Here is a 27,365-nt window from a genome sequence, read left to right as displayed (position 1 = left end):
AAATGAAAAAGCAAGTCTTCCAAATCAGAAATCACAAAAAGCACCAAAAGAATGCTGGAAGAGAACTCTCACTGGAACAGGAAACAAGTTATACCTTTGCAGTTGCATCTCTAGTTACTGCCAAGACACATACACTGGATTCTATCGTTGAGTCTTCTGTAATGCACACTACAACTTTGCTTGTTTTTAGAGGGGTTCTGCCTCCTACAGCAACTTTAATTTTGGGACTAAACACTAGCAGCTTCTCAGGTTTGAGAGGATGTGAGAAGTAACTATTCTCCAAGTCTGGCCAACATCTTCCCGAAGTATAATTTATAACAAACGACATAGAATTGGCACTAATAGAGTTCACACAGCAAAGCGAGATAACTGTAAAGTCCCTACACTACAGGCTGACAACAGAAACCACTGAAACTAATACGAAAATATAATCTGAAATTCTACTTAAGCTTGCCATAAAAAGATTATGTTATAATGGTAAGATGAACTGCAGATGACCTAAATGTCTTGGGAGAGGTATAAAGGCAACCAGGAAGATGAGCACCATTTGGTGACCTGCAATTTCCTACAGCAAGCTTTTCATTCACTTGCTTTACAGCAGGTTATTTTCATATGGTGAAAAAGTATGACGACTTATCTCACATACTGAAGTCTGTTTAAAAAATACCTCTATCTTGTCCATACAAACTACTTGCACCATTACACTGCAGAACTCTTAAAATGGGAAACGAGAAAATATTTGCTCTCCAAACTTGACAGTTATGATAAAAAGGCACTTTAAGTCAGAGAAGGCTTACTGTACACCCATCTCAACTGCAGTACCTCCAGCCGAACAAAGGTATAATACTGCCAGATCACAAGGATTGTTCTCACCTATAGAATGGGCTACAAATAACTTGTTTCTCTTTATTGAGAAAATAATTTCATTTTAGGTTCCAAAGAAGGACATTCTTACATACTAAAACACAAACTCAAGCTACTGTTATATTATTGATTAAACCTAGCCTAACAGCACATGGCATTGTTTCAAAAAGTAGACCATTTGGAAAAGAAAACATGGAGGCATCATAGGACTTTCTTTAGACACTATGAGTTGGGCAAGCATTCATGAAAAATATAAAATGATTTAGTTGGACTTCCAACCCTGTCACTCATTCCTGAAGCCAATGGAATCATTGTGTAATTAAGTAGATTTCTGTGAAGAGCTCATAATGGTTCACCCTGCTTTAATGTGTCAGAAAAGCTGAAGAAAAAGTTTCTACATTGAATAAAAAATTAGAAATACACTCTGAATATCAAGCACGTTAGAAAATCTGAAAACTGATAGCAATATTTAATGTTAGAGTGGCCAGAGAATCAGTCTTTAGTATTTTACAGCATCAAAAGTATTGCACCTCATTAGTAAGAAGCTTGACCACATATTCTTTTCAGTTTTAATGTAAAAAAGCATATGAGCACGTGGTATGCATAACAATTACTGCTCTCATGAAACATACTACAGCCCCATTAATATAGTATAAGACCTACAAAACATTTCATGTACAAGTTTGGTTTTTTAACCAAATGCATCATTTACAGAATTCTGTGTTCAGTGAGAAAAAAATGAAGAAATATTTCCTGAGAAATTGCAGAAGACTAATATGTTCATAATGAACAGCACAAGTTCAAAATACTTCTACAAATACGTTTTATTGTTTATATAGGTTTTTAACACATATACCCCCAAAAGTGGAAGTTCACCACTTTATAAGAAACCTATGTCATTGAGGCTACACACAGAATGCTGCAATAAACATTTTTATAAAAAGACATTTAATTATTGGAAGAGTAGACTACAAGCAAAAAAATCAGAAACTGATAATTAAGGACAACCATGACATCTAGTGGACACTCACAAAACAGACCTATAGACTACAGAGAAAAATACTGTTTTCACTGTTAGACATAGTCAAACTCCCAAACAGCTACGATGACGATGTAATTAAGATGAAAAGACAGAATATGCAGTTGATGAAAGACACTTCAAGTAGTGTCATTTTATATCAGAAGAACACTTCAAAAGAGTGCAATGCTCTTCCATTTAAGATTTAGGATAAAAGCATAATTACCCAAAACTTGAAAGAACAGCACAAATCTGAGAAAGGAAATAGACTGCCAACATAGTGAAGGCACGTTAAGCTTTCTTTCCCCACCGCATCTACAGCCTTCTACTTACAAGCTGTTCTTGTAGGGACTTCAAACACAGAAAAACAAGAAGGAAAACAAAAAGCAGAGAAGTCCAAATTCAGACCACTATTTAACACCTCCTTTTTCTACTTATTGCTGATCCTTCTGTTATTGTAATACCTGCCATATAAGAGAGGTACGCTAAACCTTCACAACAGCTGCCAGTAGCAGCTGAACTCCAGAGATGAGGAGGACAAAACATGAGGTTACCATAACTCAAAGTTATCAAAAGATACTTGCTCGTGAGTAACCTGATTAGTTTATGAGGCAAACTCCCATAAAGATAATGAATTATTTGAAATCTGCTTTTACTATTTACAAAAGGCTAGTATACAAATAAAACTAAACAGTTAAAGCAACTCGTATCTGATCTTAGTTTTTCCTTCAAAGAAATTTTCTTCTAGCTAGAAGCATCATCATGGAAAAACACTGTTGACTATTATCTCTTGTAAATAAAAGAACGTTAATGAATAAAATATTATAGCATCAAATACCACACCTACTTAGTAGAAATTGGATTTTGCATCTTACTGTTAAGACAAAAATATTGTACACTTCCCAAAATTTGTATATCTTAGTGACTGCCCGCTATAAGAAAGCGGTGAGAAAGATCAAAAACAATACTCAAAAGTAAAACATCATTTATGTACATATCTAATTGTAATATAGAACTCTTTAATTGTAGTTAAGCTTTCAATTTAAATTGGGAATTGTTTGCTTTATATATTATTTTGGAAGAGTTAACATTGCAATTTACCTAGCCCCACCATCAACAGTAGCTAGAGTCAGCTATCAGGAAATATGTAACAGATTCTCACTTACATAAAGATTCTTTACCTAATAGAATACAAAGAAAACTTGGCATAACTGATGATGAGGAATTGCCCTGCAATTTCTTTTTGCCAGGGCCTCAAAATGAGCTCTGAAACAGACATTACTAGTTAATGAGAATAAATGCAGCCTCCCAGAAATGAAATCTAACTCCAGACTGACTCCAAAGATACTTACACATCATCTAGAGCCATAACTAAAGTCCATACTTCTAAATTCATGAAAAGAATTTGAATTCATGCTCCCCCCCGCCTTTAAAGTCTAAAATTGCAAGTATTTAGAAGCTGAGTCTCCCTTTTGTTGTTTTGTTCCAAGCATAGGCTTTTCAGACAGTAATTCTAAAGAACCCTATTCTGCAAAATCCCACTCTTTATTCCATTACTGGATCTACATATGAACCCTGTTATAACCATGTTGGTAATCATGCCTGACAAAAACAGACACCAACCTAGCAATTTTACAAAATAAGAAAATAAAAGCAAACACCAAAATCAACCCAGGTATTTCCTCCAAGAACAATGCCATCTCACCTCCAAAAACATTTCACGCATCAAACGTCCTAAGTAGAGAGGACTACTTAGAGAGTGAAATACCATTGACCTACCCGGATTTCCTGGAGATTATGAAAGTTATTTCCTACTCTGACAGAGATTTTGCTTGGAGTGTAACTTTCATCAGATTTGTAGTCCGCATAAATACATAACGTTTTCACTGTTGTTTTTCTCCTGCAAGAAGAAAAGCAACAATGTAAGCATCCCAAAGAAAAACATTTAGGAAGAGTTTGTTGTTATTTTATAATAAAATGTGAATGTTTTAAAACTTAATACAAAAGTGTGCCTACTGATTTATAAGAACCTTGTTGTTAAATCAGATTTTTTTCCACATATTAGATAACGCACACATAATAGATTTTCACTGTTATCCTTCACCTGTCTTCTGAACTTGCATTATACCAAGAACTACAACAAAAGATCAAAATGCCAAATAAGCACTTATATGTGATGAAACACATGCTTCGCTTATCAAATATGGGCTCTACTACTATACCAAAAGAATCCTCGAGGTGACTCAAAAAGCCAGTCTTGTCAATCACAGCAGAATAAAACAGGAAAAGGTTTCTCAGACAATCAGTTGCTAAATACAGAACTACTTTAAATGCAGTCATCTACCCTTCGAATTACAGTCTATGACAGAAAAAGTCAAGATTCAAATGTCACCTGATGTAGGTAAATGTGAAACTGCTACAACTGTTCTACAATTAAAGATTCCTTTTTGTTACTCATTTAGGGATTCAGTAGCCATAACAATTTCAAAAAAACTTTTTTTCATAAACACTCTAAGGTAACACAGTACTAGTCCAGGAGTCCATGCACTTCCCAAGTTCCAGTCTTGGTGAATAGTCATCAACACGAAGTTAAGTGAAACATTCTAACCCATACAGAGTAATTTTTAATACCTAAACTGGATGTTCACCAAATGAGGCTGTGATCCATCTGACTGCCAGTAAGTTTCTAGATTATCATCTCTTAACTGATCCACTCCAAATCCTAAGAAAAAGAAAAGGCAATAGTCTTGAATATTCTTTATCTGTGATGTAATCACAGACTTTTACAGCTTTTACAAACTAAAACACATTTTAAACTATAACATAAGGAAATATTTCTAAATATTCAAATTGTACTTGTGACAGAACTAAAATGGGAATCTGTCAATAAAAACTCAGTGCTACAGTGTTTTTATGTTCTATCTCCTATTGATATCTGGGGGGTGTTTGTTACCATTCAACACATCCTGGAATTCCAAATGGTAAGAAATAATTCATAATTGCAAGAACAATACTTTACGATTTCTACCTATTCTATAATTGAACTAATGAACTAAATGAAAATCAGACTCATTAAGGTTGGAAAAGACCTTCAAGATCATCTGGTCCAACCAATACCCAACTACCAATAACAGATCATTCAATTATTACAAAATTTTAGCAAATATAACTTTTTTTTTTACAAGCCATTTCTTGGAATATTTTTGAAGTTAGTAGCTAGAACAAGCAATAGTTGCCAAAACCAATATTCATAAAAGCTGTCACATTTAAAGAAACAACTCTGAATATTTATTTTTCCATTCCCTCATTACCTACCCTTCTACTAATCACATCATTAATGACTGCCCTCAAAAGCTGCAGTTTTAATTTAACAGAGGCGGTTTTATCTTCAATAAGAAATCTTTGTTCTGTTTGAAGTGACGGAGCCATATGATGTTTTTCTTCAAATAAGAGACACCAGGACATCAGACCAGCCTGAGTGCAATGTTGCAGTATAAAGTGATCACTGACACTAGGCTGCAGCTAGGTATCAGATCAACACTCAACAGATGTTTCTGAAATAGCAGCTCAACCGCTTCAAATGAAAAGAACAGATTTGCAGATATTTTGAGCAGGTGTAAACTATCACTAATGATATCTCAGCAACATTTACAATGGCTTCATTTTACTTGCAGGATTTTAGAGAGCTACACAAAGTCTGGATGAAATATTTAGGTTGGCTAACTGCATGGATTGTTTGTCTGACTTAAAATCAAAAGATACTTACTTGGTCAGAATGCCAAACTACAGAAATAATTACACAGTGCTTACACAGTTCAGTTTGTTCACTGAACAAGTAAAAAACAATTTAGTTTAAAATCAGCAAAAGCTCTGTTTTGCTAATGTGACATTTCTTCATTTTAGGATTTCTAATGTAGTTATAACTCTTTCAAATTGCATCAAACAAACTAGGCAGAAATTTTTTGTAGTGACACCCTCCTAACAATTTACATTACAGCAGTTCTACTGCTACACTCTGCATGTATGACTTCTCATCAAAACATAACACATTATATTTTCTCAGAATAATTTACATAGAATCATACATTGTGATTCTACCTGGTTTACAAGACGAAAGTGACCAAACTGCTTGTGATCCTATTTCTCTAACAGTACCAGTCCTCTCCAATTGCTTTGGATCAGCACCAGGTGGTGTCTTGTTTGGGGTAGTCATTTCTAATAAAAAACAAGCAAACAAGTTAGTTGACATATTTTAAGGCTGATGGGAAAACTAAAGGGTTGTATTTGTTCATATAGAAGCTTTAATTCTTTGACCTCAAACTTGTATAAACCATATATTCTATAAACTATCATAGATTCTATACTTAAATCTTATAAATATGAGGTGCAAAAAATGCAAAAAATTGTCTGTCTAAAAGTAGGATGTACACTGGAAACATTCTTAAGTTACATTACTTGTATCATTCTTTACACAAATACAGAATTAATTATTCTTTCATTTTGGGGGTTTTAGGAAGTTTTTGTTTCGAAGAAAAATGGAAACAGACCCTGTTGATTTAAAGGCTAGCACTAAAATTTCATTTTCTGCCCTAGCACACATAAGAGTTTTCCTATTCTCCAAGTTCAGAGGCTAGAGCGAACCAGTCTTCCTTGAGATGCTTCGTAAAAATAGGAAAGGAAAATTTGAATAAATCATTTAGCCCTTTATTTGGAAGAGACTGGTTATTGCATTGTATCCACGGTCCATTTCCTTAACTTCACAAGTTCATCTGGAATCACTAACCTGTGACTTATACTGCTCAAGTAATCATCCAGTCTCACACCTGGCCTACTGCCATATATACTAAATGTTGTTGTTCTTCATATCATGTAGAGGACCTTACTACTGCCTAGAAAATAGCTTTAAAGGCTTCCTTTCCCCAACCCCCCCCCCCCCCCCCCAAAAAAGGGATTCCAAAGAAACAAATTCCATGCAAGGAATTAAAAGCCTAAGACTAAATGTAAAGCACTCAAGAGTCAAGGAATTAGACTTGACTTCTAATCCTTTGATTACATGCATGACAGCATATTATGCTCTGCTAAATCGCAAAAAAAAAGACTTCCAGTACCCCTCCTACACAGGGAATGAGATACTGAACTAGTTTGGCATCCACAGAATCCAGACCTTACCCACTACAGAAGCAATACAAGCCATAGACAAAAACAATATTTTCCAGTATAAGAATATTTCTGCAGCTGAAAACTTTGTTGAACACCAGAAATCTGAATTCTGTAGTATATATTTGTCTGCACCAAAGATTTTCTATTGGCCTTTGCCTAATGTTTAATTTTGCAGAGTTGAGAATGACTTCCAGTTTTTTTGTTTATGACTCATTCAGATACAAGATTGCAGTCCTGACCACCATTAAAAAAAACTAAGAAACAATTACATATGTAGTAAAATCTTAGCACTGACGACAGCAACTATTGCAGAGGACCACAAACAAAAAGCCTTGCTCAAATACCATCATCTTGGAAAAAATGAGTAGAATGCTACACAGCCAACCCAATCCCAAATATCCTGTATATACTCGTATAATTTACAGATCTACTAATTCTAAAAACATCACAAAATTTTCCTACAAAGTTTGTGTTCAAAAGCTAAATGATATTAAGAAAAAATGAAATGGACAAACCATTTAGCCACTAGCTAGACACTAACACAAATCTTTGCTCCTCATTGTATTTAAGTATTGTGTTATCCTTTTTAAAAAAAAAACTTAGATGTTTATTGAGTCTTTAAAATGTAGCTGTGCTCTGATGAATTGGCTACACTGCAAATCCAATGGGTTTTCATGTGTCGAACAGGTCATAGACCATAGCAGAAAATAATTTACTCTAGTTGCTACTTAGGACAACTTTGCTTTATATTTACTGATAGCAACTTCAATCAAATACAGTATTACAAGTATTCTAATCTTTTGAGAATTTAAAACTGTCTTGGAAAAAGTTACTTAACACTTGGTTCGGGGTTATCTGAAAAACAAACATTTTTGTCCCAATAACCAAAACTCAAGTTATTAATCATTGAGGAGACTATTTTCCTAGACTCATGAACTTTAAAACTCAAATCACCTATTTGTCCAAAGTATTCAGAATCCCTGAATGAACAACACGCTGAGATTTCTTACAAGCTTTAAGGCACACAGACGTCCTAAACAACTTTGTATTGCCTTGGTTCAGAGTTTTGAGGCGTACATGCTGGGGATCTGAAACGGACAGTGAGAATCACTGACAAATCAGTCACAGATCACAGACAAGTGATAATGAAAGACTGAAAACCTTCAGCGTGTGAACTAATGAGTTGGACTAATCTAGTCAGTTTTTCATGACTGAAGCTGTTTAACCAGCTTCGTAACGATACATTCTAGATAGCTTTGCTGAAGCTTCCTACTAAAAAGGATTTTAAAAGCAAGAAAGGTGATAGAAGTACAAGGGAAAATAATACAGTAACAAGCCAACTCACTCAAAAAACACTTTTTGACATTTTACTAGAAGTACAAATTCCTTATTTTGGGAAAGACACAAATAGTTACTATTAAAAATAAACCCACACTTGCATCTGAATTAAGTCACCCAATTAAAAAAAAGAATCTTAGACTGAGAAGACAATGGAATGAGAAGAACACAATGGTGGTTTTTTTTCCCCCCAAGCTCTGGAGAAAATAAGCAGCCTGTCTAGAAGCCTTTCTCCTCAGTATGTACTAAAAATGGAAAGACATCTCACATCTATAGAAGCATTGGCTGGAAACATCTTCAATTTTCCGATCCAGTTATTCTAAATGATCATTAGTAGGCTTGCTGTTTCTTTAATTGCAACGTGAACATATTAATGACTCAATGACATAATCAATGTCACACTTTCATTTTGCTACTCTCCAGTAGCAAAGTATGCTTCCTTTAATTAAAACAAGAAAGCTGAGCTTCTTACCACCACCACCACCACCCTGAAATCTTTATCCTTCAGCATCTTCCTTAGAAAAGTTAGCTCTTTCCTGGATGACCTCCCCATGAAATAGCAACCATTAAACCCAATTTAACAAATATATGGTTTATGAACACAACAAAGTGGATTTAGATGGTTCAAGCATTCTACCATTCATAATCAAAACAGATAAGTTGTTCTCATTATAACAGTGTAAGACACTTAAAAGATACACACCTGAAAGCAAACCTTTCACAAATCATACACTCCCTTGCATCACACTGAAGAGGAGACAGAGAAGGACACGTTTTGACCCTTTCTGTTCATACCCAAGCTCAGTGAAAATTTTGCAGATTGCCAAGCAGTCTTCTCAAAGTAAAATTTCTAGTTCCACTATGTTAGGGCACAAAGACTTAAAATGCACACCTGTAAGGATCTTTGAGAGACCAGACTATAACCATCAGACATCTGTCCAGCCATTCACATTCCTCTCACAGAGAGCCAGCTTCAGTACTTTATCTCCTTGCAAACACAGTTTCGCTTTAACTTCCAACCCATATCTTATCTTCTTAAAAACAAGCATGATTTCTTCTCTTGTTTTACAGAGAACTCAAAGGCTAGTTTATCACTAACGCTTATGTAGCGACTTTTTTTTTTTTTAAATCAAATTTACTTAGTTTCCTTTCTAGAAGAGTGCCTATGCCACTCAGTTTTCTTCAAAAATGAGGTGTTGCAAACCAAATATTTTTGCTGGGTCTAAAAGATCTACATACTATGGTTAAAAAACAATGGCATACCATTTTAACAAAGGTTCTTACTCAAATAACATCATATTGTTAATATTTAATTTACTACACAATACAGCATTCAGACACTTTGGGGGATACTGTTTGCTATTCAGTAATAGCTTTTCCATTCCTGCCTTTGACATTTTGTCCCTGTGTTCAGTTCCTCCCTCAGTTCTCATCTCTCCTGAGATTAATTACACTGATTTTGATCATCTTGCTTGTAATCTTTCTAACTTGTCAATGTACCTGTGTTGTGTTTGTCATTAAAAAAAAAAAAAAACACATTCAAAACAGAACTCCCCAGGAGTTCATAACATTCCTAACAGTGAATTATCTAAAGTCAGCTTCGAATTCAGTTTTTCAATCAGCTATACACAGATCTCACATAAATTATTTTGACCACATTTCAGTACTTGTTTTTAACATCAACCCAGACAATGGCAGAAATCCTGTAAAACTCAAGAAAAATCACTTTGATTCCATCCTCATTAGAAGTTTGGTCCAGATCGTTAATAAACCAAAGTAGGCCATTTTCTGTTCACACGTGGTTTTTAATTGTCTTCTATTTACTGACAGTCTTCTCCCAAGCCACCTCCCCATAATCTTCCAGGGGATAAAAACTAGGTTCACTGATCTCTGACTTCTTCACATCATCTGTTCCCACTCTTGAAAAATAAAATAAAATCCTAGGTTTTAACTTTTCCAGGCCTCAGAGGTACGCTCAATTTGCACAAATGCTTAAAATAACCTACTACAATTCAGAAAACACTTCAGCTAATGCCCTATGTGCACTAGGATGATTTTTATCAGCTTTCACTGACCCTCTCACCTAGTTTGCCCTTTTTTTTTATTATTCTGACTGCATTCCCATGGTACTGTTACATACAGTTGCAGAAAGTGTCTGACTACAACTTTTACTTCAAAACTGAACAAAGGCAGCACTACTCCAGACTTTTTGCAACACACATGAATTAAAATCTGTTTTTATTATTTGCTCTAACGGAAAGGGATTTCATACCTTAGATTGCAAGACTTTTATGCTTGTTCTACCCATTTTTTACCTCACAAGCTCTTTTCGCTGCTCTCATTTTCTTTGTAAAGGCCTTAAAACAACAAAGGGCTGCAAAGATCTCAAGATATAATCAGAAGCCAAACTCTTACCATGCTTACTATTTCTATTCAGATGAAAGATTAAATAACAATATTGAACGTTTAATTATTAATTTAGTATTTAATAATGATAGCAAATGCTCAAAAGCAACCTGTTTCAGCAACAAGCAGCTCTCCAGTACATTTGATCTCTTATTGTCTCAACACCATTTTGAACACCTATTACTTTTACTCTGCCTGTGTTACATTGCTTTAAGTCTCTCTGAGGTAACAGCTTAAACCTTCCAGTGTAAGGACCGTAAGTATATATATTACTGAAAACAATACGAGCAGTCACACATCAAGAACTATATTAGCAGTTTTTAATATTTGTATGTATACACACCCCTAATTATTCAAAAAAAAGAAAATATTTGTGAAGGTATATTTAAAATACACTTTTACAGAAATGCAAGCTTCCAGGACTATTAGGTCTTAAGTGTTGATATTGATTACTCGCCGTGTTTAATTGCACAGCAAGCTGAGGACGGATGCAGTTTGACAAGCCCAGCTGCTCTAACCCCAGCACCCCTGGCAGCCCTCCCCCCCGGCTTTTTTTTTTTTTTTAAAGGGGGGCTTCCGTTTTTAATTAATTACCGCATCCCCGGACCGCGGTGCCACGCTCAACTCACCTCCTCGGGGCTCCCTTCTCCGTGCAGCACACGGGCGGTCAACGAGAAGCCGCCAGCCCCAGGGACAGCCTAGGGACCGAGGAGGAGGAGGAGGAAGGGCTGAGGGGGGCGCTGAAAGGAGCGGCGGGGCGCGGAGCCGCTCCGCGGGCTCCCTCCGGGCTCCTCCTCCGCCGCCCCTGTGACCGTTCAACGGCCACGCACGCGCGGAGTCCGGCGCGGCGCGCGAGCTCGGTTTGAACTAGGGGCTCGGCGGGGTTCGGCAAGGTTCGGCAGGGTTCGGAAGGGCTCGGCTGGGTTCGGCAGGGCTCGGCTCGCCGCCCGCCAGCGGTTAGGGGAGAGAGAGCGGAGCCCCCTCGCGCCCCGCGCCGCTCCGTCCCCCGCAGATGACGTCGGCATCCTCTACGGTGAGCCCGTCTCCCCGGCGCTGCGCGGCGCAGGCCCCGCCCTGCGGGGGCGGCGGCCATCTTGGCCGGGCGGCAGCGGAGCACGTTGCGGTCGGCCGCCCTGCCCCGGCACCGGGGGCGCCTCACGGCCCCCAGCCTCGGTAAGCGGCCCCGGGGGGGGGGGCGCGGGGACACGGCGAGGGGGGACACCGGTGCTGTGATGGGGGGCGAGGGGAAGCGGAGGAGCCGTTGTGGCAGCCGGGCCTCGTCCATCCCCCCCCCCGTGGCAGCGAGCGGCGCCGCCGCGGCCCGGCCGCCTCCTGAGGGAGCCGAGACCCCGGCACGGGCACGGGCGGGCTTCGCACGGAGCCTGACGGCTCCTTGCTGGCGGCTGGGGGTTGTGTTTTGGCAGCCGTCCTCTGCGGTGTGGCAGCAGAGCAAAACCGGAGGCTGTAGGAGCTGCCTGCGTGGACGGAGAGGCCTCTGTGCGGGCTTATCGCGTCCCGACGGCCGGGAGTCCTCGAGGGGAGAGAAGGGATTCGGGGGCTTCTTTATTTTTATTTTTTTCCTGGGGAGGTTTTCCCTGCTAAAGGAGGAAGGCGTGTTTTACACTATTTTCAGAAAGGTAACGTGTGGTGAAGAGATTGAGACTTCTTTAAGGGCTGGCAAGGTAGTGGGGTGAGGCCGTTTTCACGAGGTGTGTGTTAATAAATGAATAACAACCCCCCCCCCCCCCCCCCAAAAAAAAAAAAAAACAGGTACACCAGGTAGGGCTTTTCTGTAGGGCCACGGTAGCGTTCTCTCACTGGAACGCACGTCGTTATTTCGCCTGCAGCTTTCTGTGACTGTCTGCGAGTTCTAACTTCGGTTTCTCCACTGTGGTTTCCCAGGTCCAAAAACCAAATCCTGCTGTAATTTTCATGTGGTTCGTTTCCAGTTTATTGGCATATTCTCAGGCGTTTCATTTCACGTTAAAAGAAAATATTAAAGATTGAATGATAGCTAATGCTATTCAGTACTAGCTGAACACACCCACACGTAATGCTGCGTCAGTGTATTTGAGCATATGCTTTTCATGTTAACATTGCATTTATTTTCATACTCTTGTTGTGCCTCATGAGCAATACGAGTTAAATACAGTCATTAGATTTGGGGCTTGTTTAAAGCTCTTGTACAACATCATTTCAGTTTCTAAAACAAATGTCAAAAACTCAAGCATAGACTGGTTCTTAATTTCCTAGTAAATCTTGTTTGTACCAGTGCCACATACTACTGTTTCTGCTTTGACGCTTATAAATTTACTGATCTCCTCTATGCAGCTTGAAAGTCTGTTTTCTTTTTGTGTTTCATTTAAATTTCCTTTGGATATTCTATCTTTTTTTGTTCTTGTTGTGGAGTCACTATGTGTAGTCCCATTACCAATCGATTGAGAGAGAATTCTTGAGATGAATGATTTTTGGAGGATGCTACTCATCCTCATTTCTTTCTGCTGTATTTAGTTTACATCAGGTGCAGTGTAGTTTAATAAAAAGTAAATTATTTCTTTCTGCAAAGTAACTGAAGCGTGACTCAATTCTGAACACAGCTCTCCTTCACCACATTTAATTGAATCATCTGTGGCTTTTCAGTCTTCATTTACAATTTTTGTTAATGTTTGTATGCTTAATTCTGAGTGATTCAAAGCAATTGCAAATCCTTCTGTCGTTATTGACTTGGTTCAATAAATTTTCATATAAACTCTAATGCCTTTGAGAGAAGAAATAAATATTGGTGTTTCTTAAGGCAAGTACGTTTAATGTACAACCTGTAGACGAAATTTCTGTTGCTTTTTGTGGCAGGATAGAGTGGTCTTCTTTTGTGTCTTAGACATGACTTAGTGGTTGTATAATTATCATAATTGGACTTACTAGGCAGCTTTTGGCTTCGGTAAATGATGCTGGCAAAGCGTTTAAAACTTTTGTTGTTAGCAGTTGTTACTCTTCCTCTCATCCTTTCACCTGTGTCTCTGGTCCATTGTTCTAGAAAGATTACCCGTTGTTCACTCCATTAGAATTCACTGATCCAAAATAATGTATCGCTCTGTAGTTAGCAACAAATTAATGGTTTCCTGACTTGGTCTGTCGTGCTTCTTGATTTGGAAAGCAGAAATACAGGTATGAACTATATTAATGCTTCTGAATACCAGTTCCTTCTGCTGACTGTACCTAGCCATTACTGCTGTTTTGTATTGGAGCATATACATCTTGCTCGTGTTGCTCACCTGTCTTTTGAGAGGTCTGCTGTCTGCACCATGAAATCAGACAATCATATTTGGTGTGTTATATAAAGTGCCACTAAAGTAACTGTGTATAAATACTGTAGCTTGAGCTCAGTCTGCTTTTGGACGCTTGTTTAATTTGCTCTAAATTGGCAATTCTATGAATTTTCTTTTTCTCTTGTGGACAATTATCATCGTAGACATCAGGACAGTCCTGGAAATATTGCAGAAGTGACAGATATCACAAAGTTAGCTTTTTGAAAATGGTTTAAGACCACTGGAGAGTTATGGATAAACTGACACTTCATCGTGTAGATGGAAGCAGCAATGCATGATCCCACACCTCCATGCTGGTTCTGTAGTTCTGTCTCTTTGAATGCTTGCTACGCTTACATCTTTGACTGTTAGACCATCCAAAATCTTCATCACAGATACGGTTATTTTCCCATATAAATCAGCTACAAGAAAAGAAATCCCTAGGCTGTTCTATTACTTAGGAACCAAGGTCTGATTCAGCAATGGGTGGCAGTGAAAACTTGTCTGTTTAGGCCACTGAGATTGGCTGCAAAGCTTGTCGAAGTAGGTGGCAAAACCAAATTGTTTCAAGCCATGTTTGGCTTGGTCTTTAAGAGTGACCGACCCCATTTTCCTCCTGTGTTGCTTTAAGCCAAGCACCAGATGGGAAGGGTGGTGGAGAAGTGAGGCTGTCTGGTCTGCTATCTGTGTTGCTCAGGCACTAGCCTCTACTGAAGTTTGGGAGATTGGGTAGGGTACAGCAGCTTTGTCTGCTAGAGCTTCCTTTTGGAACCCATAGAAATAGCCTGAATGCTAGCTAGAGCCAAGATGACTAGCAGGGAAGGTCCTGCCCAGATGATGTTACAGTCTGCGTCTGCTCGAGGTCCTCAGCCACAAGCTGTTCTGCAGAAAGGGCTTGCTAGGCACTTTCTCTGGGAAACCAAAGGGAGCGAGCGATTCACCTCCAGGTACTCTGTGTGCTGCAAACACAGAGGGCTCCTGTGAAAGGCAGTAGGATGTATTTCTGAAGAACGTGTTTTTGCCGTATTGGAAACGCTGTCAAAATCCATTATTTCCGTCTTCTAGAAAATTACCCTGAGTCAAGCATCCTTACAGATCTTATTATTGAGTTTCTTGTTTGCAATTGTTAGAAAAATGTATTAAAGTGAGAATTGCAAACCCATTGCTCCATGTCTACAATGAATGCACCAACCAGTGGACTATGGAGTTGGTCAGTTTCTATGTCTTACTGGCCTGGATACAACCACACTGCTTACTCGGCCCTATTTTGTCAATGTGGTCTAATGATATGAGATTAAAACATTTTTAAAAAGTGACTTTATAATGTTCAGTCAGTTTTAATAACATCAATGATGTTATTGAGACTTTTTGTCTTTTTGTAAAAGGTTATGGATTCAAGAAAAAATAGAAATATTATAAGTAGAAACTGCCACGATAAATTTGGAGGCATGACTTGGATTGCATTCATTTATATCTGACAGAATATCTTCAGGCATTAATTTAAAAGTACTTGGGAAATTGAGAAGAGGAATAAGACCACCACTTTTAAAAGGAAGTACTGAAAATATTCATCATGGTAATAATTGATTTAAAAATCCAGTAACATCCTCACTTCTGACCTTTGGTCCGTGTTAGGTGCTGGTCTCTTTCTTTCTTTCATATTAGTAATATCTGCAGGATTCCTTCTAGCTAAAGTTCACAAGTGGATTTAGGGAAGGGGCTGGGGTTTAATGTAATAAATGTGCCATACACCTGTTGCTTCTTTTAGGGTATTGAAGTCACAGCCTTTCTTCATACAATAGCCATATGTAGTTAAGTAACCTGTAAAGCTTTAGTTTGGTGGGTGAAGATGAACTAGACATCCAATAGAAGATACTTTTTTGATCAGAAATGTTAAAATCCTTTTCTTGGAAGCAAGTCCGTGTGCAGATTGTGTGAAAACTGGAAGTATTTCAGGACTCCCTGACATTACATCTTTGAACCTCTAATATGTATTGCACAGAATCAAGATCAACCCTTCTTACTATGGCATGCTTTTCTTGGAAACAAACATACTCAGATATAATCATGATTTTATTTTGCAGTGGAGAGAAAGGAATGGAATTGAAAGCCAATGTTAAAGATTGTGCAGTTTTTTGTACAGCAGTACCCTCAGCACTTGGATCTGAGTCTATTTGTCCTGTTTGCCATCGTGTTTGAAAGGAGGGGAAAAACAGTAATCTTGCTTTTTTTTTTTGTCTCTGAACTCTACTAGTAATAACTTCAGATAAGTAACTTAAGATATTTCCTGTGCTGTCAGTAATTACGTCCTATCTGGTTTTTGTTTTTCCTTAAGATCTGGAAGACTCCCACCACTCCTTCTCATAATTGGTGTATGTGTGTAACCTTAAACTGCGCATCATGGCAGACAAATTAACAAGAATTGCTATTGTCAACCATGACAAGTGTAAGCCAAAGAAATGCCGTCAAGAATGCAAAAAGAGTTGTCCTGTGGTTCGAATGGGTAAGAGATGTAATTTAACCACCAAGTATTTAAGCATTTGGAGAAGTTCAAAGTAATGTTCAGCTGGAAGAGGCTACTGGTTTTTTATATAACTAACTATTTTTTTGTTTGTCATTCATGCTTTCTTTTTATGAAGACTTTAGAAGTTGAATATCATTGAAAGCATGAACAATTGGTAGCAGTAATGCCACTTTTCAGATTGTCACTGGCTATTCGTGACTATTACAGTCAGCTTCAGTGACTATTCATAGAATCATTGAATCACAGAAGGGTTTGGTTTGGAAGGGACCTTAAAGATCACTCAGTTCCAGCCCCCCACCATGGGCAGCGACACCTCCCACCAGACCAGGTTGCTCAAAGTCCCATCCAACCTGGCTTTGGACACATCAAGGTGAGGCAACCTGTTCCAGTGCCTCACCACCCCCATAGTAAAGAATTTATTCCTATGAATTGGTTACGTGTTCTTCTGTGGAATTCGGTAGTACTAGCAAGAAACGTGATTCATTCAAAACTTTCTAAAGTTCATCTTATTCTTTATCACCAGGAAAACTTTGCATAGAAGTCACATCACAGAGCAAAATAGCATGGATCTCAGAAACACTTTGTATTGGTTGTGGTATTTGCATCAAGGTAAAAGGCTGTTTTGTTTGAAGTGATAACATTTCTTCATCATGCTGTTATGTTTAGCAATGTACATGGTAATTTCATAAAGTAACTTTGAGAATAATCAGACCTTGTTAACTGTTACTGTTTATATAAAATACTGGGTCCGATTACTGAACTGATTGGGCTGGGGATGTGGGCTGTATATTTTGTTTGTAGCTTTGTCTTGGAATGCTTTGCTTTGGGGCAGGAGGAGGGGTTGGTTGGTACCGTGGCAATAGAGATCTAACAGCAGAAGGATGTTTTCAGAGATCTAGCATATATGCTGTATGACTTGCAGTCTAAATTGCTAAGTACTCAATTTGAAAAGTGTGGTATGGAACTTCTTTGGAGTTGACTAAGTAAATGGCAGTGAAATAATGTTTTGGTAAATATTTATAAAAGAACTCTTAAGTGCACAGCTAAGTGCAGTACAGGAAATAAGAGAATTTTGTTAATAAATTGTGTGCTTTAGTAATATATATATTTGTTTCAATTACAGAAATGTCCTTTTGGAGCCTTGTCAATTGTTAACTTACCTAGCAACCTGGAGAAAGAAACAACACACAGATACTGTGCCAATGCCTTCAAACTTCACAGGTATTTTATTTTCCAGACCAGTGTAAAAGGCACAAAAATTTTCAAGCTTATGTTAAGCTAAGCTAGATGTTCATATCCGGTTGTTCATGATTATTGGCTCAGTAGCTTCGTTTTTAAATGTTAATGACAATTTTTCTTACTTAAATGGACCATCATGAAACTGAATTTTAGTACTCATTTTATAGAATGAGTGTTCCTACTAGTTAAAAACCATCATGTTCTAATTTTTTTCTGAATCATGTATTGTTAGGTTAACAAAGTAGGCTCGAATAATCAGCAAGTCTGAAAACAGGTTGTGATTTTTACTTTACCACTAAATCTTGGTGTCTGATGGCATTAAATCAATATAATCTGAAGTTATCAATGTTGCATACAGGTTGCCTATCCCTCGTCCAGGGGAAGTACTGGGATTGGTTGGAACCAATGGTATTGGAAAATCAACTGCCTTGAAAATCCTAGCAGGAAAACAGAAGCCAAATCTTGGAAAATATGATGTATGTATCAGCAATAAAATAAAATTGCCATTATAGATAGCTGTGGTTATACGTTTTCACTGAGTTTTCATAATTATTAATGTGGTAGAATTTGCAAGGATAGTGGCACTTTACCTCGTAACAGCCAAAGACCTACTCTACCCTGAAACAATAGAAGGATGGTTTTAAGAGGCTTTTTCTCCAAATTCTCTGTATCTTTCAAGAAAGATAATGGTAGTAATTATAACTCAATGAAGATGATTATCAGAAACACATTTTGATCTTGCAATTACAAGGTTTTTGTTTTTTTAATACCAGTCTTTAAAATGTAATCAACTTCCCTCCCCAGCCCTTCCCCTTCCCCCCAGTTTACATAATTTACTTCTTTCCCACCAAGGGATTTAGGTTTTGGAGTTCCCACTAAGTCTGAACGGTTCTAGTGTCTATGAGCACCATGTATCATTTTGATCTGTTGGCCTTTTTTATATCTTTGATTTTTTTTTTAAGATGATTTATGGAAGTGTGTGGTTGTCATAAGTTGTTGATGATGTTTCCCGCTGTAGACTTTAACACTGTTCTGAAAACTGTTAGTTTATCTTGTTAAATACTTAGACATATCAATGGTGTCAAACTGTACAGCAAGCAAGCAAAATAATTTACAAATTTGTTTATCTACAAAAGAAACTACTCCAAAGAGTGAATATTATTACAGAAAAGACGTAAATAATCACTATTGTGACTCTTCTTATCAGGTAGTCTTTCAGTTATCACCTTCTTACCCTCACATAACCTTGTGGTGTGTGTTGAGCCTTTTTTCATCTGAAAGATTATCATTTTAATGAATTATCCATTTCATGGCTGTCACTTAAAACTGCAAAGAAATCATTATTTTCCAACTATATTTTCCATTCTCATTCAAGTTTGGTTTATTTTATTTTGTGGACTTCTTGTTTCAGATGGTAGTACTGCAGAAATAGCAAAACTTTTCATTCTTTCAATGTACTTTATGGAATTGCTCCCAAAATCAGACTTCCCTGTGAAGAGCCAAATCATTATGACCACAGAAGCATGTGGTATGAATCAAGTGTTACATGTTGCTTCTGCTCCAAAACTTAGGAAGCATTGCCTCTTTGTATTTGCTTGGTTTGAAAATGCGGCAGCTGTATCACTCCGTTTGTGTACTGTTAACCATCAAAATAATTTAGCACTATTCAAAGTAGTAATGCTGTGCAAAATGACACTCTACAGGTTAGGTTGTGTTGTGGTTTTTTTGTGTCCCCCCCCCCCCCCCCCCCCCCCGGTGATTGCTCTGAACAGGTTTGTTTTGTTTTTGTTAATCAAGATGGGTTTCTTGTAATTTTTCGTTATTTGGTCTCTTGGTTTCCTTGGAAACGTTGGCTGGAAGCAGAGAAGACAACCATTTATTTTTTTTTGCATCTTTTGTGGAAGTTGATTGTATCAGTCCAGCCCTTTTCCTTTTTATTAGCTGGGTCAGATAGCTAATATCCAGCTACACAAATCCATAACATCTTTTTTCCCTGAGAGGTAGTTTGTCTTACAGGTTTTTTTTTACCTCGTAGGTGCAAATTTAAGATGCTTTTTCTTGGAAGAGCTAGTGGCAGCACATCTGAAGAAAGAAAAAAAAAAAAGTCCTAGCTTTTGACCTCCATTTCTAATTAGTTTATTTTGTTCTTAATGGAAACTTTGTAACAGCCGTCTAGTAACTAGCTTTTATCCAGGCTTTTTTTAATCTTGCAAGCACATTCTATTTGCTGTGTTGGTTGGAATTGTAATATTAAACATTTTTAATGTATGTAAAATGGTATAAGTAAACATAGGCTTTAATTTTGTCACAGGATCCACCTGACTGGCAAGAAATTCTGACTTATTTCCGAGGATCTGAATTACAAAATTATTTCACCAAGATCCTGGAAGATGACCTAAAAGCTATCATTAAACCTCAGTACGTGGACCAGATCCCTAAAGCTGCAAAGGTAAGTAATTTCATTAGCTAAAGGAAAACTGGGGGCTTCTCCTGTAATGATTCTTTTGTATTTCAAGATTTTTATTTATTTTAATGTGAAAAATCCACTGCTGTTTGAAATGTTGTTGGGTTTTCTGTATTGCTTTTCTTTTAGGGAACAGTGGGATCAATTCTGGATAGAAAGGATGAAACTAAGACACAAACTGTTGTATGTCAGCAGCTTGGTAAGTAATTTTGTAAGGTCAAACTGCAGAGTATGTGAGAAATTGGTATTTACTGAAAAAAAAAAGTTACTGCTAATATAATGGTTGGTTTAAATTGTACCAACTTTAAAAATAAATAACAAATATGCAAAGATGCTTTGGAATAAAGACTAGGGCTTGCTATATGTATTATCTGAACCAATGCCAGTAATGCTTTCTAGTGACAAACTAACTGACATGTGCTGGTTGATCAATCAAATGCAGTTTCTCTTTCATGGTAATATTTAAATCTGGAAAAAATCCAGTTACCATCTGCTGTTCTTGCTTGCTTTACAACTTGAGAAAAATTATGGTATCCTGTGGTGAGAACCATTGCATATAGGAAGTATTATCCAAGCACAAAAAAAAAACTCTTCAAAAAAGCTGTATATAGTTAGTTACAATGGGAGTAATACTCACTTCTGAGAATCAAGTAATTAATGAGAACATCTGCATAGTCCAGATAATTTTTGTAGATGTTTTGAATTGTTACCTAAATTCAGGTGTTGCAAAATTACCAATAGGGTTCTTTTTGGTAGAGCTGAGTAGTAAACGTTGCGATATGTTGTGCCAGCAAGAGTATGGTCTGTGAGCCAAGCTTAACTACTTAGTGAAATTGTCACATTCTTGACATTTCTTGCTCATAAAGCTGACCAGAAAATACTGGCTTCAGCCATTTGGTATAATGCTTGGAGGATTTGATTTTCCTGAAAATTAAAACTTTTTAATAAAGTCTAACAAGAAATGATTTAAAAATTGGTATAGTTTCTTTTTAGGGACAGAAGTCATCACTAAACGTATTGTGGAAAAGCAAATAGGAATGTAATCCTTCTTGAATGATAGGAAGTAGCCTTAATTAGCTAGTGCTGCAGAGAAGCCATAACTTGTTGTGACTCTTAAGAACAGCATTAGGATTTCTTATAAACTAAATGTATATTTAACTTTTCTTTTTTTTCCTCTGTGTAGGATGTCTGCTGTGATTATACATATGTCCATAGGTAATAAACATATGAATTGTTGTGTTGGGTATAACATATCTAAAACTAGCCTCTTATTTGCAGACCTAACCCATCTGAAAGAAAGAAATGTTGAGGACCTTTCAGGAGGAGAACTTCAGAGATTTGCTTGTGCGGTTGTTTGCATTCAGAAGGCTGATATGTATGTTTGATTTACTTCTGTTACACGTTGCTTCTAATAACCTGTCTCATAGTATGGTCCTCTAATTTACATTTATTGTTAAAAATAATACTTTTGTTTGAAATGTTTGAACAAAAAGAAAATCATTTTATTAGCTTTTACATACTAACTCAGCAGCTTGGATCTATATTTCTTCCATATATAATGTGTTTGTTTTGTTTCTGTACTTTAATTCATCTGAACAGAAATGTCTGATTTCAGAGGTAGCTATTTGACAGTGTACCTCACTGTAATCCTTTTTGAATAAGTAATAGACAAAAATAAGATTCTTCACATGTATCGTGACCAGGAAATTTAAAAAAAGTCTGGTCCATCCTTGGATCAAGAAAGCAAGAGCGGAAGACTTAAGTTTTCTGTCTTTTTTTTGTTTGTTGTTTTGATTTGATGTGGGGGTGGAGAATATCCTTCTTCCAGTCTCATAGGTCCATGGATTTGCACTTTTCACTTAAATTTAAGATGAGTCAGAACAGAGTGCATGAGTACAGAGAGCTGATTGGTGACTCCATATAGCACGTGATAACTTTTCCAGAATTTTTGGGGAGCTAAGGCTTAATTTGGCGTGTTTAACAATCTCATGTTACAGTCATCAGAGATTCAAGGCAAGTGTCAGTATATAATACTTGTTTCTTCTCTCTCAGTATGAAAACAAGTTTTTATTTTTGTTTGTTTATTGGTTGAAATGTTAGTGTTAGATTTGAATATGTTGAAGCTTACATTCTCTAAGTCTCACTCTTTCTTTTTGGGTTAGCTTCATGTTTGATGAACCTTCGAGCTACCTAGATGTCAAGCAGCGCTTGAAAGCTGCCATTACTATTCGATCCCTAATAAACCCTGACAGGTAAATATAAATTTAAAATGTTTTGCTAGACTGTAGTAGTAGGTGAGTTGTTGCAGAGTAAAGAAAAAGTCAGTCTATCTCCCTGTAAATGCTAATTTCTCAGTATAGTACATGAATAGATGTTTAAAATATTCTAAGTCGGTAGAATCTTCTTCTGCACATTTTGGAAATCTGGTTCTGTAGTTACTATTTCAGCATTGGGGTATATTATGTAGTATGTATGTGAAAATTGTGTTGATAGCTTGTGTGTCTGCAAGACTACACTAAGAAAGAAGTTAGTGTTTGAATAAACTTGTTTAGAAGTTCAGTGTTGAAGTAAAAACAAAAATCTCTGACTATTTTTCAGGTACATTATTGTCGTAGAGCACGATCTAAGTGTGTTAGATTATCTCTCTGACTTTATCTGCTGCCTGTATGGTGTGCCAAGTGCTTATGGTGTTGTTACCATGCCTTTCAGCGTAAGAGAAGGTAATTTTTGCCATATTTTGCTCTTTAAACGTACCAAAAAAAATTGTAGAAGAAAAAGGTATCAAAATACTGGTAGTCTATTATGTGAATATATGTTTTTCCTGTTACATAGTATTTTGGTAACGAAAAAATTACTTTTTTATTCTGTGCAGAAATTTCATTTTTTATGAACCAAACATTATAACTCACTCCAAAAGCCTTAATTATAAAAGGCCCTTTGTCACTTGCTGTGGACATGATTTTGATACTTTCAGGTATTTTTGTAGACTGGAGTTACACAAAAGACCCTATAAATAGTAAAGAAAGGGCAAGAGACAGTTTGCACAGTGCAGAGGTAGGTAGTGTTGAACTGAATTGACCACCCATCTTGCACTGAGATTTAGCAATAAATGTTTTCGTGATAACAGGTCCAGAAGCAGTAGTTCCTTTAAACCTTACACGCACAGTACTCATTACAGGCTTTTAGGAAGAGAACCTAGAGCCTTTTTGTATTTTTGGTTAGATCGTTCATTGAATTTGCATCATTTCCACACTTTAAACAAGATGTTTCTTGCTTCTTTTAACATAACCATTTAAAATCCAACCTTCTCCATATCTGCCTGGAATTTACGGCCAAGACCTAAAATCCCTTCCGTCTTGCTTTTGTTGTAGGCATTTTTAATGATCTTCTTTTCTCCCTTCATAGGCATAAACATTTTCTTAGATGGCTACGTCCCAACGGAAAATCTAAGGTTTCGAGATGCATCTCTGGTATTTAAAGTGGCTGAGACAGCTAATGAAGAAGAGGTTAAAAAGATGTGTATGTACAAATATCCAGGAATGAAAAAAAAGATGGGAGAATTTGAACTATCCATTGTAGCTGGAGAATTCACAGATTCTGAAATTATGGTGATGCTAGGGGAAAATGGTAAGTAGAATTCGTGTTGGAAGTGGTTCTTACAGCCCCAAATACGTTCCTGAAGACTTTCTGGTTCTTACAGCCCCAAATACGTTCCTGAAGACTTTCTACTTTCTGGGAGCCAGGCTTCTAAATTACTGGTTTTAAGTCCAGTTGAAGTGCTTATTTCCTAGTGAAGGTGTCTATGCCATGAGCTTCCTCTATATGCAGTGGGAGCTTGAAGCTAATGAATGTTAATGATGCAATTCTCTTGATTTGTTATCCCATTTTAAGAACTCCAGGTGGCAGGACGATGATGATTGACCTAGTGAGCTTAGCTGCAAGTCTAGACTATTATAGCATTAGGTATCTTCGATTTCAAAAAAGCAAGAAATAGCAACTACTAATTGCTTGAAGTAAACAGAGGAATTCTCTCTAATTTTTAAATGTGTTCTTCACTAAGTATTTTGTTGTATCACTGACTTAATTGCTATAAGTCTAAGTTATTAAAAGTGTCTTAAATATATGTAACTTGCATTTTATTTTAGGAACTGGCAAAACTACGTTTATCCGAATGCTTGCAGGAAGACTTACACCTGATGAAGGAGGTAGTACTTAATAGATCAGTTGAAATCTATTTTGAAGATACTGTAAAGACTCCTGTTTTCATTGTAAATTTTCTCTCTTTTATAGGTGAGGTCCCAATTCTAAATGTCAGCTACAAGCCACAGAAGATCAGTCCTAAATCTACAGTATGTTTAAGCCTTATTTGTTAAGTACTGTGTTTGCTGCAAAAAGCATGTTGTTAGTACACAGAATTTCTTCATGCCTAGAATAGAGTTAAGAGGGTTTTGTTCTTATTTTCTTATAGTGGGACATATAAAACTAAGTGGCAAAATTTTTATTTTGATAGGGAAGTGTCCGTCAGCTGCTGCATGAGAAGATAAGAGATGCCTATACGCACCCCCAGTTTGTAACTGATGTAATGAAACCACTTCAAATAGAAAACATCATTGACCAGGAGGTATTAATGGCCTGAGACAACACGTAACTTTTAATTCAGGTACCACTTGAGCATCAAAAAAGAAATGTGGCTCACTCTTCTCTCCTCCTCTTACTAGGTTCAGACGTTGTCTGGTGGTGAGTTGCAGCGTGTTGCGTTAGCTCTTTGTCTTGGTAAACCTGCAGATGTCTACCTAATCGATGAACCGTCAGCATATTTGGACTCTGAACAACGTCTAATGGCTGCTAGAGTCATGAAACGGTAAAGTATACATAGTAGGGAAAATACTTGAATTTTACAGTAGCTTTGCAGTCAATCTACATTCAGGTATCTCAATTTTCTTTCAGTTTCATTCTCCATGCTAAAAAAACAGCTTTTGTGGTAGAACATGACTTTATCATGGCTACGTATCTTGCTGATCGTGTGATTGTTTTTGATGGTGTTCCCTCCAAGAACACAGTTGCAAACAGGTAAGGGACTTGTTCGGGTTAGTAAGCAATATATAAGATGACAAAACAGAAATAAATTGTTTATCAGAAGCATTAACAAAACTGAGGTGAAGTATCTCTGCCTATGGAAACTTACACTGCAATTAAAGTCAATTAAAGCAGAAAAAGCTAGACCAGCTCCTGGCTTATACCAGCCTTAAGCAACAGCACAGCAATTAAATTGCAGTCAGAGGAAGAGAAGTCAGGGGCATCAGTTGAGAAGAATGAAAAAATGGCTGACTGTAACCTGAGTATGCTTATGGAAAATAACTTCCAGACGTGTTAAAGTAGTGAACTAAGGCTCTTTCTGGCACGTATGCAAATAGTATGTGAAGTGCAAGTCTTAACAGCAACACAGAAAAACCACGGACAGCGTGCATTATATTGTAAAGTATAAAGGTGTCCTTCTTGGACTTCTTTACTTTTTGTTCCTGTAAATAATTCCATGTAAACTATGGAAAGTTTGAGGAGTAGCCCTATTAGAAACCAGACTTCTAGACCAGTGTAATTATCAAGTACTTAATATGAGCTAGATGAAGTAAACACAGGGGTCTTCATAGGTGCCAGTCTGTTTCTGATGGCATTCCTCATAGGAATATATTTGTTTGAATTAGGAAACAAAAGCGAATCACATAACTACTACTACTCAGCACCATATATTACGATTTGTTACACCTCACTATTGGTGCAACTTCATTTTTTTCCTTTCATGCAAGTAACATGTGCCAACACAGAAGTGTGTATATTAAGTGAAAAGGCAGCAAAGGTAGCAGCCTGAAGACTTGTAGTGACATGCTGGGATCCTGCTGAAAGATGATAGTTATAAACTTCTTGTTTGAGACATCATTTAACTGAAAATGTAGCACATGCTGGTATGTCAAATACCAGCTTACAGAACTGAGTGAGCTCAGGATTGAAATCAAAGCTCTCTCTAAACTACAGGCATACCTGCCTGTACAAGTATAGAACTTCTTAAAATTTATCTGGGAAGTGTGCATGCTGTTTCTAACACTCTCCTCTCCTAACAGTCCTCAGACTCTTTTGGCTGGAATGAATAAGTTTTTATCTCAACTTGAAATCACTTTCAGAAGAGACCCTAACAACTACAGACCAAGAATAAACAAACTCAATTCAATCAAGGTAAGTGAGAAGCACCTTTACAGTGAGGAAGCCATGACAGTTTAACATAGGCTAAGGCTTTAAAATAAGAAACAAAAGGAAGACCAGTCTGCTATTTTTGCTGTGCTGGAGACTAGCACAAGGAATGAGAGTAATAAGGAAAGCAGAAAGGAATTTAGATGGGCATTGTTTAGTTCAGCTATGTTCAAGTATGTCAAAGACTATTTTAAGTAACTTTTTTCTTCTTCCCCAGGATGTGGAACAAAAGAAGAGTGGAAACTACTTTTTCTTGGATGACTAAATATTGAATCTGAGCATCTTTTGTAACTGGCATATAGAAATGCATACTGAAATTTAATACTTGTGGATAAGAAGGCTCAATCAGGTTTTAGAACAATTCATCTTCTGGAGCTTAAAGTCTCTCGCTGCGTGTAACATCTGAGATCAGTAGCAGTGCATAAATTCTAGGCTGAGTAAAACTGCCACTTTATATATTTTGGTGACATGGTCCTGTTTTCAGTGTTATAATTCAAAATAGACCATCTTGAATCATGCAAATGAGTCTCCAGCTTTTTCAGAATTTAAGGGAGGTTTCCAATTCAATATTCTACTCATGTACCAAGTGCTGACTGGACTTCCCCCTTTTTGAAAATCCTTGAAGCTGTTTTCTGTACAAGATATGGAGACTTACCGTGAATGTCAAGATACAGAAGATACTCTAATTTTAAAGATGCTGAATCTCTCTGGATGAGGGTTTCATAAATAAATATCCTCTTAACTTACACTTCTTTTGTGATACAATGCAAAAATTCTTCAATCATTAATTCAGCAGTGTCTGTG

General features: G+C 37.2%; 2 protein-coding genes across 8 annotated transcripts in view; one reads left to right on the top strand and one right to left on the bottom strand.

Annotated features, from left to right (window-relative positions):
• The window catches only part of ANAPC10 (anaphase promoting complex subunit 10), a 155,066-nt gene extending 143,514 nt beyond the window's left edge, over positions 1-11,552 (bottom strand). For 5 of the 6 annotated variants that reach the window (XR_013949869.1, XR_013949870.1, XM_080588707.1 and 2 more), the window contains exons 1-4: positions 11,416-11,551; positions 5,981-6,097; positions 4,514-4,604; positions 3,662-3,782 (exon numbers count right to left, since the gene is read on the bottom strand). Coding sequence is in view for 4 of the 6 variants with exons in the window: in XM_080588707.1 (XP_080444833.1) it covers positions 3,662-3,782; positions 4,514-4,604; positions 5,981-6,095 (327 nt within the window). In the remaining 2 variants the exon portion in view is untranslated. Of the gene's footprint in view, positions 1-3,661; positions 3,783-4,513; positions 4,605-5,980; positions 6,100-9,755; positions 9,881-11,415 lie in introns of all 6 variants that reach the window. The other variant, XM_080588706.1, reaches the window with a different exon arrangement.
• Positions 11,553-11,679: 127 nt separating this feature from the next.
• Positions 11,680-27,309, top strand: ABCE1 (ATP binding cassette subfamily E member 1). 2 transcript variants are annotated; one of them, XM_080588667.1, is made up of 18 exons: positions 11,680-11,819; positions 16,427-16,594; positions 17,139-17,224; positions 17,739-17,836; positions 18,213-18,330; positions 20,166-20,303; positions 20,448-20,517; positions 21,597-21,693; positions 22,481-22,570; positions 22,917-23,038; positions 23,724-23,945; positions 24,464-24,523; positions 24,609-24,667; positions 24,829-24,939; positions 25,037-25,179; positions 25,266-25,388; positions 26,435-26,546; positions 26,779-27,309. In XM_080588667.1, the coding sequence occupies exons 2-18, from the start codon at positions 16,492-16,494 to the stop codon at positions 26,824-26,826; spliced, it is 1,800 nt and encodes a 599-aa protein (XP_080444793.1). In that variant the 5' UTR covers positions 11,680-11,819; positions 16,427-16,491; the 3' UTR covers positions 26,827-27,309. The 2 variants fall into 2 exon arrangements, with proteins under 2 accessions (XP_080444793.1, XP_080444792.1); XM_080588666.1 differs by having other exon boundaries at positions 11,819-11,959.
• Positions 27,310-27,365: the final 56 nt, after the last annotated feature.

This window comes from Anser brachyrhynchus, assembly GCF_964034855.1.
Source record: "Anser brachyrhynchus genome assembly, chromosome: 4".
NCBI classification, from domain to species: Eukaryota; Metazoa; Chordata; class Aves; order Anseriformes; family Anatidae; genus Anser; species Anser brachyrhynchus.
Note: the sequence above shows the minus strand (reverse complement) of the source record. Positions and strands in the feature narration are given on the sequence as shown.

What these genes read in the sequence shown, in the direction of transcription:
- ABCE1 (XM_080588667.1), top strand. Translation starts at nt 16,492, where the DNA reads ATGGCAGACAAATTAACAAGAATTGCTATTGTCAACCATGACAAGTGT. An exon ending in GCCTTTCAGCGTAAGAGAAG is followed by an intron (nt 23,039 to 23,723) that starts GTAATTTTTGCC and finishes CTCCCTTCATAG; the next exon opens with GCATAAACATTTTCTTAGAT. An exon ending in AAAACATCATTGACCAGGAG is followed by an intron (nt 24,940 to 25,036) that starts GTATTAATGGCC and finishes TCCTCTTACTAG; the next exon opens with GTTCAGACGTTGTCTGGTGG.